Here is a 16,998-nt window from a genome sequence, read left to right on the forward strand (position 1 = left end):
TTAGAATTCAGAGGAAGCTGAAGCTACCTGATGCATTTTGTCTTAGGTTACAAGCAGCTCAATCCAGCCAGCAAAAAATAAGGGTGAGAAGCATTTTGCTTTTATAGAAAAAGAAAGTGTCCATGATTCTGTTTCTCAAAAAAAAAAAATGACCCTCCCCAACCCAATCCTTTTATTTCAAAGTCACCAAAACTGTGACTAGATTCTCTCTCTCTCTCTCTCTCTGTCTGTCTCTCTCTCTCTCTCTCTCTCTCTCTCTCTCTCTCTCTCTCTCTCTCTCGTGCATAGCCAATTTAGACTCTCTTGGTTGGAATTTTTCCTGATCTCTCAATGCAGTAAAAAGCCAGGCAGATGGGGGAGGAAGGGGACAAGGAAAGGCAGGAGAAGGGGCAATGGCTCCTTGGCACATCTTCCTTTGTAGTTCAGTCTTACAGTCCATTTCTATTTGCAAATAGCTCAGCCCAAAAGAAAGTATTGATATGACCCCCAGATGCTCTTCCTAATCCATCTTACTTATTTTCCCTCTGGGGTGCAGTCAGGGCAGAACTCAGATATGATCAGACCTTCAAAGCCCAGCCTTGATCCTTTATTTTTCATGTTACAGTCACAGACCTTGAAAATGTGTTTTCAGCAGTTTACCACATACCGAGAATTTCAGGAAACAAAAGGTCAAGAATTGATGACTTAGATTTTTTAGTTGCCCCATTAAGCAGACCTCAGAATTCTAATGATGGGTCTCTGCTAGACTAATCAATGTCATGTTTCTAAAAGGACAAGAGTGACAGCTAGGTGATTTCACAGAATTATCAGATATTGGGAGGAAAGTTAAGCAGGGGTTCAATTACTATCAATTACAATGATGTTTTTGTTTGTTTCCCTGGAGTTTTCATGCTGCTAGTAGTGGTGTTTTTTTTTTTTTCCTTGCATTTGCAGATTTGCTGTTTCGCTTTACATGTTTTAGAAATTATCTATTTTTTTTTCTCTCAAAATCTCTTCTACCTTTGGCATCAATTGTAGAAATTAAATGTTTGCTGTGAGTTCTATCATTTAATCATAGTCTTTACAAAAAAAAATAAGTTCTCTTCTCTGCCTCTCTGCCTCCCCCCACCCAATAAATCTAGTGAATATGTAGTTATGCCAAATTGTGGAAAACACATTGAAGAATGTGTAAGGTAAATGAAAGTACCTAAAATTAAGATATTAAGTTGATTTAGGGATTATACTAGTCAAGATTTTGGTTTTGTATTCATTCATTGAACTAACTCATGGTATCTTGTTAAAATGATGCACTTAAAATAATTGTTTAATTAAAAGAAAACTAAGGAACTTCACTTTTCAGGCTGAGGATGAAATTAATCCTGTTCTTGATCGCCTCCCAGAGGCATGGGTTAAATAACACGAGTATGAATTTAGGGTCATTTAGGCTTTTCTAGACTTTGGGATGCCTCCAGCTGTTATGAGTATAAGGAGTAGTCCTTTAACTTGGAGATCAGACGTCTCTGGGTCTCAATTAAGTTTTATATCCATTTCCTTTGTATGGTTCAGCTCTTTGGCACCATCTTGGCAGAAGATAGGGATCCAGGGCCTTTGCTGTCAGTGGAATGGACTAAGGAAAGCTTTCTCCTCATTGATCAGTCTTGGCTTGGCAAAACATGGCCTCCTTCCTTTCCTCTCCAGACCAAGGCACCACGTGGAGATGGTGCAGTTTGCTTGGGCTGGTCTTGGACATTTCAGAGTTCCCCTCTTACTGCATGCTGACATCACCCAATAGCTCCCCATGTGCCTTTCTTCACTGCTACCAAGTGCTCTTGAAAATCAACCACCTTCCTGAGGGACTGCTGCTTTCTCACCCCAGGTTAGACCCATGGACCCAATGAAAGTGTTCTCAGGGGCTCCCATACCCCAGGGGAATCACACCTTCTATATGTGAAGGACTAGTTTTCCAGAGTTTTTATTTCTTGGTGTTAGGTCACTGCAACCCTGGGATAAAAATAGGTGTAATTAGCATGTTACAGATCAGACTCTGCACTTGTAGCTTTGTGCCACTTCCTCTAATAATACCAATTTTGGTGACACATTTCCTAGAATCCTGGACTTGCTTCAATCCCTAAAATCCTCTAAGAGCTGAATTGTAGGACAGACCTCTTTGCTTTAGAACCTAGAAGGGCTTGGTGCCAACTAGATTGTCTCTTTTCTCTACCTTTCTAGACATTTCAGGTCCATCTCCATTTTCTTGTTTTTATGATCAGGGAGCAATGGCTCCATCCTCCCTTAAGGCTGACATTTTCGTTGAAGGCTGAGCACACATGTCTTCTGTGCTTGTGGCAAAAGGCCCTTTCCTGGCTGGCTCCAGAATCCTCGCCAGTTAATTGGGAAAAAATTTGAGTTAGGCATCACAATTTCAGCCGAGCTGGGCATACAATGAGTACACCTGTCACTCGAGCCAGTGTCCAAAATTCAACCCCAGGGATCACAGCTGTAGCATTATTTCAGCATGAGCAATTCAGTATTTAATGTTCCTTAGAAAAAAATAAATCATTCCAAGCTGCTACTGTTTACCTATTAACCCTTTCAGGATTTCATGGTGGCAGGGGTGGAGGTGGGGAGTAATCTATAATTTGCTTGGCTAACAGAGATAATACCCCCTTCCCAAGTCTGTCTTTTAAAAGGCCATTTCTTACATAATGGAGAACAGGGGCTACAAAAACAATATCCTCTTGATCTCTGGCAGCCACTGCCTTCCACATTGAGAAGTTCAATTTTCTTCTTTCATTTCATCTGTGTTTTTACCTGCACAGTACAGGTACTGCTTCCTATGGTTGGCAGCTTCCATTTCTTTAGTCTTTCAATGGTAGCTTAAATTAGCCTGTCATCATCAGCAAGTATTAATTTACAATTCAGTGCTGGAAAAAAAAAAAAGTTTATCATAAATCAGACCTTCTCATTTTAGGTAAATGGCCCCCAAGAGCAACACACATTTTTAATCTGTCCTGCCGATAGCTGAGCCCTGCTGTCATTTGGGTCTTAATAAATGAATTGGACATTTGCAATTAATCTGCATAGTACAAATCATTGGAAGGCCGAGTCTGTCTGCCTTCTGAAAGAAACTGGCTATATTTAGTTTTTAAAGCAAGTCTGCTTTGTGTTCTTTGTAAAGTCAGCGACATTCTTTCAGTTTTTTCGCTGTAATTAGCACAAAAGGAACCGTAATCTGAGAAGGTAGTAGAGACTTAGGCAACCAAAAAACATGAATGTTCAAGAAAGTGGGCAGAGGCAGCCTTCCCAGTACTGGGCGGCATGCAGAGACCCTGGGACGTGGCTGTGGGTAGAGCTGAGGTCTGTAGCTCGTAAAAAAAAATCTCCTTTTCATCTGATCCCCAGACTAGTTGCAAATGCTTGACGCTTGGGCTGAATGATTTTCCCCTCCTTATAACTTCCAGTGGTCGGCAAAGACCTTAGAAAGACAGTGCCATCTGGGCTCTGCTGATGTTGAGGGGCTCCTGACAGGCCAGTGAGAGTTCTGTGCACACTGCCAAGCCCTCAATAAACTGCCGAGTGGCAGAGTAGAGGGCACAGCCCTGAGCTCCCTGGCAAACACTTAATTTCAACCAACTGGAGGCTAAATGGAAATCAAGCAGAGGAAGGCCGGGGTGGCTGTGGGGAGGAGAATTGGAGCCAGTGCGAAAGGAGGGTGCACCCCTCCTTGTTAGGAGTCATGCAGCCTGGGTCCCAATTAGTTCCCCCCTCAAAATAAAAGCCAGGGAAATAGGTGGAGCTAAGTGATAATTACACATTTTTCAATTTCAACTTAAACATGTGTGGGCAAACACAAAACGATGAAAAGGTATCACATTTCTAGATGAATTAAATGTGTGACTAATTATGTCACATTAATTGCTTAATTCCTGGTTTACTAACAGCAGATGGAAGTGGGACTGGAGAGGGGGTTTCAGCTCTGAAGGCAAATGACACCCGAGGCCCAGTGTGCATCTCAGTTTCCCAAACTGAGGCTAGTCCCTAACGGCAAGGCTGTTTGAAAATGATCACCTACATTTGCTTGGCACGTAGATAAAATAGAATCCAAAGATGTAAAACTCTTATTTAGCAGTTGTTTCATTTGTATATGTCCACAAAGCAGCATTTAACTAAAAGAAATGAATTGCGAATTCATCCAGTGTTTTTGACTGTCTAAACTCTAATTCTATGGAGCTAAATTTGAAGAAGTGAATACCATGAGGGGAAAAAAAAAACCCTAAAATCTTTAAAAATAAGAGCAATGAGAGAGCTTCTCTTATCTAAGGATATTTTATTAGGACTTCAGACCTCTTGATTGGTCTCAGCATCACATCTCCAGGTGAACCAACTGGCTCTTATTTTTTCCTGTTGTCATTTTTTAGTAAGATGATGGATCAAAGTGTCATTTAAATAAGGCACCTTGTAAATAAGCATGAAAGTGAGCTGGTCCATGTCTATTTTTAACTAGTCTCCCTACATTATTCTCCATCCTGGATGAGTTTCCATCTTCAAGGCCAAGTTAAAAGTTCTAAGCAACAGGTTTTCCCATTACCTTAGTCCTCATGAAAATTTTTCCCCAAGGGAAGTGAAGGATATTTCAGTTTAGGAAAATTGACTTTCCTGCTGTAGAGAGGTAAAACTCTTAATTTTTTTAAAAAAATCCAATTAAGGGCTCCATTAAGTGGGTCCATTGATCTGTTGATGTTGATGTACCTCAAAGAGAATGGGGCTTCCTCAGTCTTTGCCTGGATTTGACTTTGAGTTTTGGAATTAATTGTTGAAGCTGCTGCCTGTGTTCTGCTGATGGCTCTGCCTTTCGCTTCCACTAGTGGGTTTGTTTTCCACTCCCTGTTGATATCCAAGTTGTTTGTCCACCTAGAATCTTCAAGGAAGGGTAACATGTGCATCATATCATTTAGATTCCTAAAAGGAACAAAGTAACACATATCATGTCTTTTTGTTAACTTCTCCCTTCTTAAGGTAGATGGTGGCTTTGTTAAAAGTCCATTCCTGCCCACTCTGGGGTTCATGGGGATGTGGTGAGAAAGACACTGATGGCCTTGGGAATTGGGCATCTGTCCACGGAGACCAGGAAGCCTCTCTCACAGATGGTGCCTAACCATCAGAGAGTCAGGGAAGATCAAGAAGGACTGCAAAATGTCCCAGTTGCCCTCATATTATGTGCCATTGTTTTAAGTAGATGTTTGAATAGCATCTCAAAGCCACTGGCTCAAGAATTTGGGTCCAAACACACTGGCCAATGTACTTCCACATTCTGTTTGAATTAGAGTATGTTCTGAATCAAAAACAGATCATTTTAAAGTTAGTTGATGGATATTAAATAGGAAAATGTCATATGGCCATGTAGTTAATTCTTCAGTAATTGACTTCAAGTCTTCTGAAATGAAGTTTTATATCACATTTAGTTTTGAATACAAATTTAGGGTTACTTTGTGGTTAGAGTTACTAGCTAGTGAATATGACAAGAAAAAAATGCCCTGGATAATCACTACATTCAATTTTTAATAACTTTTATGGTCTAAAGTAATAGAGTCTTCTTATTTGGGACTAGGAAATCCTTTTTACAATTTCTGCTTTCATCATCTACATGGCATAGGCTTTGACATTTATTTGCAATGGCAGTTTCAGTCATTCTAGCTAATTAAAGTGCTGAATGTGCTTTGAACACAGGAAACACTGTGGAAGTGCTAAATACTATTATTAAAACCTTACAGCTAAAGTTTCTGTTTCAGTGGAAACCTATTTATTGTTTCCTAGGCTATTAAAATAATATTATAATTGTATTTGCCCTGGGCTCTTGGGAAACAACTTAAAATGACCCCAACCAATGAAGGGCCAAAGAGAACATTCTTGTCCAAAAACTGAGTGACATCATTAAGGAGAGCAATGTTTTCAAGATTCTAAGCTGTAGTAAGTCCACTGCTTCGAAAAGCAGAGAAGGCATTCTCACTGAGAAAGGATACCCAGGGGCCAAAGATCACAAACTGCCTTGATTGCCACAAAGTTGACAAGACCACAGAATTCAAACCCTGGTGGGGGATGTTGTTCATTGTTGGACAGAAATGTCTCAAGGCCATTTCTCTGTGTCGTGTGTGACACCATCTGTTTAACCAAGCTGTTTTGTTAGGTGACCTAGTGTTTTAGGTTAGGGATGTGTTATGATCTCAACTGGCTGGCTTGGGCATGAAGCAAGTCTCCTGAGCCACAGATCTGTGATCTCCTGGGGCATTTTATACCCAAGACATTCTGTCCTTTGTCCCTTCCTGAAAGCTGAAGTTTCCATAACTCCCTTCTCTTCCTGAGTCAGTCGAGGGGCCCCTTCCACTGGAAAGCTCTCATCTGGACTGTTCCAAGAATTATGCTAATAGATTGCCCTACTTTCAAAGCATAAACTAGGTACTTAAAACAGTAATGATCAATTAAAATAAATTACTAATTCATATGAAAAGGTCACACATGGTAGCCTCCAAATCTGAAAGACTTGAAAAAAAAAAAATAACAACTTTTAGGGCCTGGAGAGGTCAAATTTGAGGCCAAAAGCTCAGTAAAATCTCTTCCTCCACTTTGTGTGGAGTGAAAACAGAGAGCCTAGCAGACCACAAACCAGCTTGTTTCAAAGCTCTGAGTGTCATTTGCTTACCTATAAACCCATCATTCCACCTGCTGTCATTTATTTACAAAGTATATGCTTTATTTATCCATCAGTAGTCATAATAAGATATATATGAAACCTACACTTAAAAAAACTTTGTTTTCAAGAATGGTATCATAGATTGAGAGCTAAAAGGAGTAAAGCCTGATCTTGCATTACACATTCTAGGACGATGGTCCCAATTGTGTCTTGCCTAGAACGCATGTTAGTATATGACATGGGGTAGTTTCACTCCTTTTAAAGTTCAGGTGTGGTATTTATCTAAAAGGGGAAGGTGGTAATGGAGCTTAGAGATTTCCAAATGAGGAGACTCTTCATTATATACATTGTATAACTGTGTAGCTCCTGGCATAAGTATCAAGGTCCTATTTGTTACTATTTATCTGGTACTCTTAAAGACAATGTATCTGTGCTTTGCAACATTAGAAGCAGAAAGGAAGATGATTTTGAACAAATGGAGCATAACAAAAATTTCTGGCCGGTTCTTCCCTATTAACAAGTCTTTTAACAGTTTTTTTTTTTTTTTTTTTGAGATGGAGTTTCGCTCTTGTTACCCAGGCTGGAGTGCAATGGCGCGATCTCAGCTCACCGCAACCTCCGCCTCCTGGGTTCAGGCAATTCTCCTGCCTCAGCCTCCTGAGTAGTTGGGATTACAGGCACGCGCCACCGTGCCCAGCTAATTTTTTTTGTATTTTTAGTAGAGACGGGGTTTCACCATGTTGACCAGGATGGTCTCAATTTCTTGACCTCGTGATCCAAACCCACCTCGGCCTCCCAAAGTGCTGGGATTACAGGCGTGAGCCACCGCGCCCGGCTCAGCCAGGAAGTTCTAATTTAACATCTAAAGATATAGCACCTGTGCCGTGTCATCAAGCAGTTCTAACTTAGGTGGTGGATGATAGGGAGCCTCACTATCTCTATCGCCGGCAGCCTTGGAATCATTGATCCTGAGACCTTAACTGCCGAGTTTTCCTATGAGCACATTTAGGTGTATCCACACAGTATTTTTATCCATCTTTGGTTAGGTGAAAAGCATCAAGCTAGGACAGTAGTTCCTTTGAGCATTTTCAAAGAAGGTGTATTTTTGTGTGGAAGAGAGGCCAAGATCAGGAGTGTGACAAAGACCTAGCTTAAGCCAGGTAACAACTTTTCAGCCAAGTTCAAGAAAATCAGGGGTCTGCAGTGGCCCAGGGCAGGATGGCCTGCAGGTTATGAGGGTCTGGCGTCTAGGCTGTGCTTCCTGTTCTTAATTCCAAGTGTTCTTTGCTGACTTTGAATCGCCCTCTGTTGTCCTTTCAGATACATAAAAAAGACGCCTTGTACAATGGGGATAGCGGTGTACTCGGTATACCGGAAGGGGCCAAGAAAAATAACACGTGGCGTCTTCATCTGTCACACCTTTTCTTACTCGAAGTGGAGCAAACTGGGGAAAAGGGGGGAATTTCAGCCATCCTGTTGGCTAACAGTGTCTTTTTATTTTCAAAGCTAACTTAAAACGATACAGCTGTTTGCTCAAGGCCTCTGGAAGTATCAGTCGCCCCATAGCCCTGGGGACTGTTAGAAGTGTTTCCATTTATAGGTAGACTTTTCTTTTTTCTCCTTCTTCACCCAAACATCTTAAGTTCCATGGACTGTGTTAAGAAGTCAAAGAAAAAGTTGGAAGACTGTGGACTTTGCGTATCTGGGCTTTCCGGGATGTAGGCCTGTGTCCCATCCAAGACACTACTCACATCTTAGCCCGATTACCTAGCCGCCTCAGCTCACCTGGGCACATGGTGGGCCGCGGAACCCGCAGGCACCAAACATTTATTGAATGAATGAACTGTATCCCAGCAGACAACACGGTGGCAGCAAATGACCCAACCAAGGTCCCAGGAAAGGCAGGCTGGAGTCCAGTGGTTGAAAACTTAGTATCCCTGCTCCTAATCCTGTGCTCTGCTGCATCCTAGTGTGGGGCGGGACACTTGAAAGTTTTGAAATAACCCTCAAACAAGTTCACGTTCCGTAAACTACTTTTCCCTCTGTTCCAGAGTCCCCAGGGCGCCCAGGCCAGGCCGCCACCTCTCCCACCTGGGAGGACGCCTCGTGCACCGACTCCACAGCCCCGGCCACCGCTCCTCCGCTCCCGAGACACCGGCGGGCCTGCTGCTTCGGGCAGGGATAGCTTTGCAATCCCAAAGCACTTTTCTCGTCCGAAGATCCGAAACCCCGTCCGGGCGTCGCAAACAATTGGAATTCGGCTCTCCGACACCTAGACACCTATCTCGGCGGGCGCGCGCCGCTGGGAGGGCGGGGTGGGTGGCTGGAGGTAAGGAGGCGCACAGCAGGGGTAAGCGCCGCCGTCGCACACTTTGCACGCCGCCCAGGGCTACACCACTCACCGAAAATTGGGAGGCAGGTCTGGGAGGCGGGGTTGAGCGCCCACCGTCTTGGGCGCGCCCGTGCCCCCCGCCACCGCGCCCCCGGCGCCCCCGGCCCACACCTGCGCTGTCCCCACACCGGCCCGCACCCCCAGGGTGCGCGGCGGCCCATTTGGGCGCGTCCCCGGTGGGCCGATTTTTCACGCTTCCCCTTCGGTTTATAGGGGCCGCTGCTATGGGTCGGTCCTCTGAAGAGGCTGGGGCGTCATCGGGGCCGGTTAGAAGAGCTGCTCCCCGGCGGGGACACTCAGTCGCGTCGGCACCGCGGAGCGGGCTGCGTCAGGTGGCTGGCCGGCGCGGCGCTCCCCTGCTATCTGGCTCCGGGCTGCGGCGCCGCGGCTGGAGCGAGCCCCTGTCCCGGCGCGGGGTGGCAGCGGGCGGCTGGCAGGCAGGCGCTGCCTTGCGTGTGAGTGCACCTCACTCACATGTAAGTCGGGGAGCGCCGGGGCCTCCCGCGGAAGTCCGAGTCGCCCGGCGCGGGCAAGAGCCGCCGGAGCCGGGACAGGGCAGGGGCGCCCGGGCGCCGCTGCCCTGCCCCGCGCCTCCGGGCACCCCCCAATTCTCTCTCTTTTCTCTTCTTTTCTCTTCTCCATTGGCGTGCCCAAGAGCCAAACCAAGGAGCGCCTGAGGGTAACAGCAGACTCGTGCCATCCGCGCGCCTTTGCACTTTTCTTTTTGAGTTGACATTTCTTGGTGCTTTTTGGTTTGTTCTCGCCCCTTTTTCTTTGCTCATCCTTTTTGGCGCTAACTCTTAGGCAGCCAGCCCAGCAGCTCGAAGCCCGGGCAACCGCGCTCGGCGGCCCCGGAGCAGCGCGGCGAGGACCGCAGCGGAGCCCCCCGACACGGGGCGCACAGGGGCCGGGCAGCCCGAGGCCAGGGGTAAGCAGGGCGCCCGGGCCAGGCGCGAGCCGAGCTCCCCTAGGTGGCCGGGCCACCATGCTGAAGATGGCCATGAAGCTCAAAGCCCGGGTGGCGGAGAGCGAGAAGAAGACGGCCGCGGCGGCTGCCGAGGTGGCTGCCGAAGCTGCGGCGGCGGCTGCGTCGTTGACCGAAACGAGAGAGCCGCTCGCGCCGCGGAAGAGCGGAGACGCAGAGAAGCCCGCGAAGAACCCCAAGAACCCGGCGCGCGAGGCGCCCCCCGAGAAGTTCCTGACCGACAAGGAGCGCAGGAAGCTCGAGAAGAAGCTGCTGGAGCAGAGGCGCAAGGAGGAGAAGAGGAGGGAGAAGGAGAGGAAGAAGGTGGAGAAGATGCTGAAGAAGAAGAAGAAGGTGCCAGAAGCCCAGGAGGAGGCCCGAGGCCCCGAGGCCGCCGCCGCCGCGGCCGCCGCCGACGACGACGAGGGCGCCGAGGAGGGCGCCGCCGGGGGCGCCGAGGGGGCCGCCGCCGCCGGGGGCACGAGTAGGGCCTGGGCCGAGTGGGACACGGACTCGGGCGACGAGGACGACGCCTACTACGCGGCGCCGCGCGTGGGGGGCGTCGTGTGGCGGCCTGGGCCGCTCAAGGCCGGCGCGCTAAGCGCCCACCTGCCCCTCGTGGTGTTCCTGGTGTTCTCCGTGCGCAGCCCCTCGTGGGTGCTCAACTTCCTGCTGCAGAAGCGCACGGAGCAGGGCCGCGGCTGTGGCTTCGTGTTCGGGGCGACCTGCTGCTTCCGAGTGTTCCTGGGCTGCGCCTTCTTCTCCTACTTGGGCGGCCGCGCAAAGCGCAGAGGCCGCGGGCGCGCCGGGGCCAGCAGTGCCTTCGGCTCGGGCCATGGCGCCCGGCGCCGGGGGCGCGAGGAGCGGCTCATCTAGTCAGCCCCCCCACCCCGTCACCGCCACCAGACACCACCATCGCTGTGTAGTGTGGATTTTTATTCGTGTTCGTGTTTGTGTGTGGACACATTTTCCTTTTCGGTTGCTCTGTCCTTTGGTTCGTGCTCGCCTCGCTTTTTCCACACTCCTGCTCTCTGGCTCTCTGTGTCTCTCTCTCTTTCGAAAATTTTCCTAAGTCCGGGCGCGCGCTCCCTCCCCTTCCGCCCACCCCGGCCCCTCGGCGGCGCCCGCGGGAGGGGGAGGAGGCCTCGGGGGCGCCGGGCGACGCGGCCCGGGAGGTGGAGCGTTGGCGTCGTGCGAGGGGTCGTCACTGGCGCGGAGACGCCCCCTCTCCCCCCTCGGCCCGGCCCGGCTGCGGCCCGAGCCCGGGGGGTGGGGGGCGTCTCCCCGGCCCGTCCCGTCCGCGGCCGGGCGCGGGCGGAGGGACCCCCTCCCCGGGCTCCCGGGGGGCCGCCTCCCTCCGCCGGCTCCCGCCCTCCCTGCCGCCGCCGCCGCCGCCGCCGCCGCGGCCGCTCCTCGGCCCTCCTCCTCCTCCTCCTCCTTCCACCCCCCTCGCCGCCGCCGCCTCCTCCTCCTCCCCCCGCCTCCCCCCGCCCGCCGCGGCGCTTTTGGTTCGGGGTGGCGGCGGGGGCCCGGGCCGAGGCAATAAGAGCGGCGGCGGCGGCAGCGGCGGCAGCAGCTCCCGCAGCTCCTGCTCTGGTCCGCCTCGGCCCGGCGGCGGCCATCAGCCCCCTCGGCCTCGGCTCGAGGGGCGGGGAGCTGCGCGCGCCCCTCGGTCCGACCGACACCACCCTCCCCTTCGCGCCCGTCCGCGCGCCCCGCGGCCCGCGGCCCGCGCCCCGTAGTCCGCCCCGCGCGCTCCTCGCCGAGGAGCCGAGTCCGCGCCCGGCCCGCCCGCCCGGCGCTGCCCCGGCCCTCCCGGCCCGCGTGAGGCCGCCCGCGCCCGCCGCCGCCGCCGCCGCAGCCGCCCGGCCGCGCCCCGCCGCCGCCGCCGCCGCCGCCGCCGCCATGGGCTGCCTCGGGAACAGTAAGACCGAGGACCAGCGCAACGAGGAGAAGGCGCAGCGCGAGGCCAACAAAAAGATCGAGAAGCAGCTGCAGAAGGACAAGCAGGTCTACCGGGCCACGCACCGCCTGCTGCTGCTGGGTAAGGGCGGGCGGGGGGCGCCGGCCGGCCCCGGCCCGGCCCGGGGGCCCCCGAGGGGCGCCCCGCAGGCCGCGCGCGCCGAGCCCGCCCCCCGCCCCGGGCGCGCGCTCCCGGGCCCCCCTCCCGCTCGCGGGCTCTGTCTGTGGGGGGCGAGGCCGGAAGGGAGACCCCGGGGCGCGGATTCGGCCGGGCGGGGGCCCAAAAACGGGGCTGGGGGCCGTGGCGACACGGGCGCGGGTCCCCCTCCCCCGGCCCGTCCGCTGTGTATGTCTCTCGTTCTCCCCCCACCTCTCTCTCCTCTCTTTTTCCGCGAGGCCTACACGACGCCAGGGGTTTGGGTGCGTGTTGGGAAGGGGGAGGGGGAGGCCCACGGGGCTCCGGAGACTGCGACAAAAAGAGGGTTTCGGGGACAGGAAATAGGGTGGCGGGCAGAGGGAGGGGGACCCGCCTCCGTGGGGTGTGAGATTTGTTGGGAGAAGGAAAGGGGGGAAGAAAGGGGCGAGGAGAGGAGGGGGTGACGCTGGGGGGCGCCGTGGTGGCGGAGGGGGCCTCGCCAAAGGGAGGCTTTGGCGGGGAGAAGTGGCCGAGGAGATTGGGGGGGCTGGTGACATCAGCCCCTCGGAAAGGATCGGAGCGGTAAAGGTGGTGCAGTGAGGGGGAGGGGGCGCAAGGGAGTCGTGGCGCCGGAGTTGGGGGGGGCAACGAGGGGAGGAGGGAGGGCGGTTGCCGCTGGGCGCGACTTGGTGCGTTTCGGGCAGGACCGACTGTGTGCGCGCGGAGCAGACGTGTCCCGGGCCAGGCCGGGCGGTGAAAGGAGAAGGAGAGTCAAATAAAATAAGACCACCCCCCACCACCAAAAAATGGATAGTTAGTACGAGAAATGCCCAGTGAAGCCAAATGACACGTCATTTTACAGTATGACCTTTTTTTCCCCTTCCAGACTTGCAGGCTTTTTCAAAAGCCAAGCGGATAATTAATTGTAGCAGCCGCCCCCCATACACACACAGACACCAAGCAGCGCCCCCCTAACACTATTTTAATAAACCATCAAAAAACACATTTTCCTGCTGGCTGGCCACATTGAGAGTGCTTTGTGAAAAGAAAAAAACAAAGACATTCACAAATCAGATAAAACTGGAAAATGACATTTGTCTGTAAATGGCTTCTTGGTCTGGAAATGGCGTGGTTTTTTTTTTTTTTTTTTTGTCCTTTTCAAGGTGGGAGGGGGGATTGAGAGTGCTCTAAGGAGACTTTTCCTGCAGGTGGGAAGAGATTAAAAGACATTAATTAGTTGTTTATCAAGTGACATTTAGTTGTTTGGTTTTGGGTTTTTCTTCTCTTTTTTTGGATTGTGACTTTTCCTCTCTGGCAAAAAAAAAGAAAGAAAAAAAGGTGGTTATATGGAAACGGCCTTTCCCCCCTTTTTTTTTTTTTTTCCTTAAGGTGCTGTTTGGGGGCGTGGGGGGAATTTTAAATGACCAAAAGAATTACACAGCATTAATTAAAAATGGAAGTTTTCCACTTCCTTGATAATTTAGCTATCTGAATAAATTTGTGAATTTGCTAAGTTAAGACCTCGTTCGTAGTCACATTTCAACAAAACCGCTTGATTATAAAGAATAAAATATAAAAGACCGAGGCAGTTTTTCCTTTGATGGCTTTTGGTTTGCTGTTTTTGGATGGGTCATGACTTTGTTCTCCTGGGTCCAGATTTATAAAAGCAGAAAATTAAGTGAAAATAAGTGTCTTTGGTGTTTATGCATTTGCAATATCAGTAATTAAATGGTACATGTGTTGCTGTCTTGTCTAAAACTTTTAAAAGCAGAATTGTGCTATTGGGACATTAATATGCGTATAACATGATTTCAAAGTAACTCTGGAAAAGTCTAGAATCTTTTCTGTGAAAGCTATCTGAATGCTGATTTAAGTCAAATGTGATGCTAATGGTATATTTTAATTTAATCTAATGGCACCTTAAATTTCCAACACCTTTTGTGTTGTGATCACAAAGTCTCCACTTAATTTGAGACTGTTACCCAGAACACATCTTGCGTCAGAGGGACTAATCTAAGCGTCCTAGTCTATATGACTACATTACATCATGATGCGTTGATGGCCTCTGGCCTAGGAATCTGCAGCCCAAGCCAGTGACACAACATTTTGCATTTTTAAATGGTGATTCTCACCAAAATAATGCCTCCCCCAAAAGAGGAAACCTAATAATGCCCCAAATCCTCTTTTTACTCCATCTTAACGACATAAAAATTAAGTGAATTAGAGAACTACACAGATCTTAAAATAATTTTTCAGCCACGTCATAAATGTGGAAACTGAGGCACCGATCTGTTTTTGCCTGTAAAAGATAGACATCACGCAGCTTAACACTTCTGAAATTAGAATATTGGAGATCCTGCTGAATATTAGATGTTCTCTTCATGGCATCTCTTAATAGTGCCATTTGTATTTTTAATTTATGAGAGTTAGGCTCATTAAGATAGAGTGTTTGCTTTGAAATCAATGTTTCTGTGGAAACTAATTTTAACTTTTACAGGTATTGATTACGAGCTTGTGAAAAGGCAAGCGAAGGAGGAATGCTTTGTTATCTGGGCATTAAAACAAAAGTTAAAAAAAAGGTAAAAAGCAGATTTGTGTGGACGGAGGGCAAAAAACTGTTCACACGTGTATTATCTTGGAAATGTGCATTACTAAAAAGGAGATGCAAAGTAGCAATCCTCCTTCTAGCTTGATGGAAATGTGTTTTTTTCCATGAAACATATATGTATTTTTACAAATGAAAGATGATTTAAAATGGAGGCATGTGTTCCTACTCTTTTAGTTGGGAAGGTCTTGGAATCTCTTTCAAAATCAATAGTTCCCAGGGATAGTTTTCCTTTGGATTAAAGTTTTGTTCTTGTATTACTTTTTACTATTGTTGTTCCAGTTTACCTACTGCTAATAGGGTCTCAAGAACTGTATTTGATATTAAAATGTGGTTTTTCCAGAAGATGACAGATAATTGATGGTCTTCCATTTCCCTCAGCAACATAGTTGTACCCAGAGGGAATTTATCTTTAGAAAGATATAGTTTGTGAGGGAAGAGGAGGGTGGAAAGGGGGAAAAATGTAATGCAGTTTTAGGGGTGGATGTTTAAGTAGCCCAAGGGGTTAGGAAACCTGCACAGAAAGAAGCTGCGTTGTGAAAATGTTAGCAAGGAAAGTGCTGCATCGCTACGTGATGTGGAAGAGACTGCGGTGTCTGGGCATTGTTGGGAATCCCGGGTATTTTAACCGTGAAACATCTGACAACAAATTATGTGTCTAGATACGTTTATGTGTGAATGTTCATATATCGGGGATTCCGCTTCACAGTTTTAACTTCAGTTTTCTTGTTTACCCCTCAAATGACAAAATTGCGTCATTCCTTCTCTTTGCCCCTTTCCTTCACCACCCCAAAATTTTTTAAACAAGGCGGGGTGGGGGGGCGGGATTAAAATGAGCAAACCTTTAATTCTTGTTATTCTCATGGGGAAATACCGCAGGTAGACACTGAGTTGGACTTTGATTTCCTTTCTCTGCATCGAAATGTCAAGGAAAATTGCAAGTCTCTGATTTTGTGTTTTTCTGCGTGTTGCTTCTATGGAAAAACAAAACAGCAGCAGCAGTCCTCCCTGCCCAAAGTGTGTAAAATGCCTCCTTCATAACCTGAGACTTACTTTCATTTTCTAGGTGCTGGAGAATCTGGTAAAAGCACCATTGTGAAGCAGATGAGGATCCTGCATGTTAATGGGTTTAATGGAGAGTAAGTGTCAAATCGGTGCAGGGGCACCAAGTAAGAGGAACAGACTTGATACTAACCTTTAGGAAGTCTAGGGAGGCTTTGGGGGCTGGGCAGCCAGTTTTCACTTAATTTTTCCTAATTTACATATTAGAAAATCCTGGGAAGGGCTCTTGAGGATCTCCCCCCTCCCTTGAATCGTTGGTTCAACAAATACTACTACTACTGATGAAGCACCGGTGTTCATGCCAAACAGCTCCCTATCCCAAGAAAATCATGCCTGGTTGCAGGGGACGCTTGACAGCACTTGGCCCCGTGACAGCCCCCTCTCTGGGTCAGGTCCCTGCCGCAGCCTCTAGACTTGCTGCAGTGTCTCCAACGTGGCTTTGGCCACTGCCCCCTTGTCCAGCCCATGCTGATCACTGCAGATTTACCCCACCCCACCCCAGACAGGTTTCAATGTAATGAACCCGCACGGGATGTTTTAAACTATTAGGGAAACATCATTTGAATAATATTCTCACCAGAAACAGATTTGGAAGTGGCAGCCCTTGTTTACAGTTACTCATTTTTTGGGCCCCCCTTAAATTATGGGCAAATCATTGTTTCCCTTTAAAACAAAAAACAAATCAGTACCCCTGCCTAAAGAAAAGAAAAAGGGAACATTCATTTGAAGGATGGAAAGACTGGGAGGTTAGATGCTCCCAGCCGCATTGAAGAGCATGTTTGCCTTTGAAAAGTCCTCCCAGGTATCCTGGTATAGGGCAGTGTGGCAGTCCTGCAGTGAGAATGAAGATTAAACAGGAGAGAGTTTATATTAGACGTGTGAGGCAAGTTAGGGGGCCCTGCCTCGCATGAGGAATGCAAACAGGGAACATTCAGTAAATCAGGGAGCTTGCCTTTCTCCCCAAGACCCCACATGGGGCCTGCCCATCATTCTCGTGTAACAAAATGTGTCAAAAAAAAAAAAGAAAAAACTAAGTTTACCTGTCTCTTTTCACTGGTGTGACAGCGTTAACCATACTAGATTACAAGCACCTGAAGGCACTAGTTTGTAATTACTAGCTGGTTAGCACAGCCCCATTCCCTTTCTTAAACCTGGATTCAATTGAAAACTTAACCTGGAGTTGTATTGGCTTCCATTTCAGAAGGGGAGA

At 48.9% G+C, this 16,998-nt stretch overlaps 1 protein-coding gene across 12 annotated transcripts in view; it reads left to right on the forward strand.

The window, feature by feature from the left end:
- The window catches only part of LOC105727565 (guanine nucleotide-binding protein G(s) subunit alpha), a 57,043-nt gene that overhangs the window by 25,873 nt on the left and 14,172 nt on the right, over positions 1 to 16,998 (forward strand). For 5 of the 12 annotated variants that reach the window (XM_012467532.2, XM_012467535.2, XM_064382550.1 and 2 more), the window contains one exon: positions 15,793 to 15,865. In XM_012467532.2, the coding sequence (XP_012322955.2) occupies positions 15,793 to 15,865 (73 nt within the window). Of the gene's footprint in view, positions 1 to 9,357; positions 9,536 to 11,594; positions 12,068 to 12,388; positions 12,406 to 12,686; positions 12,704 to 14,530; positions 14,701 to 15,792; positions 15,866 to 16,998 lie in introns of those variants that run through there. The other 7 variants (XM_064382553.1, XM_064382555.1, XM_021669102.2 and 4 more) reach the window with 6 other exon arrangements.

This window comes from Aotus nancymaae, unplaced genomic scaffold (assembly GCF_030222135.1).
Source record: "Aotus nancymaae isolate 86718 unplaced genomic scaffold, 86718_ANA_hifiasm-v0.15.2.pri h1tg000029l, whole genome shotgun sequence".
Classification (NCBI taxonomy): domain Eukaryota; kingdom Metazoa; phylum Chordata; class Mammalia; order Primates; family Aotidae; genus Aotus; species Aotus nancymaae.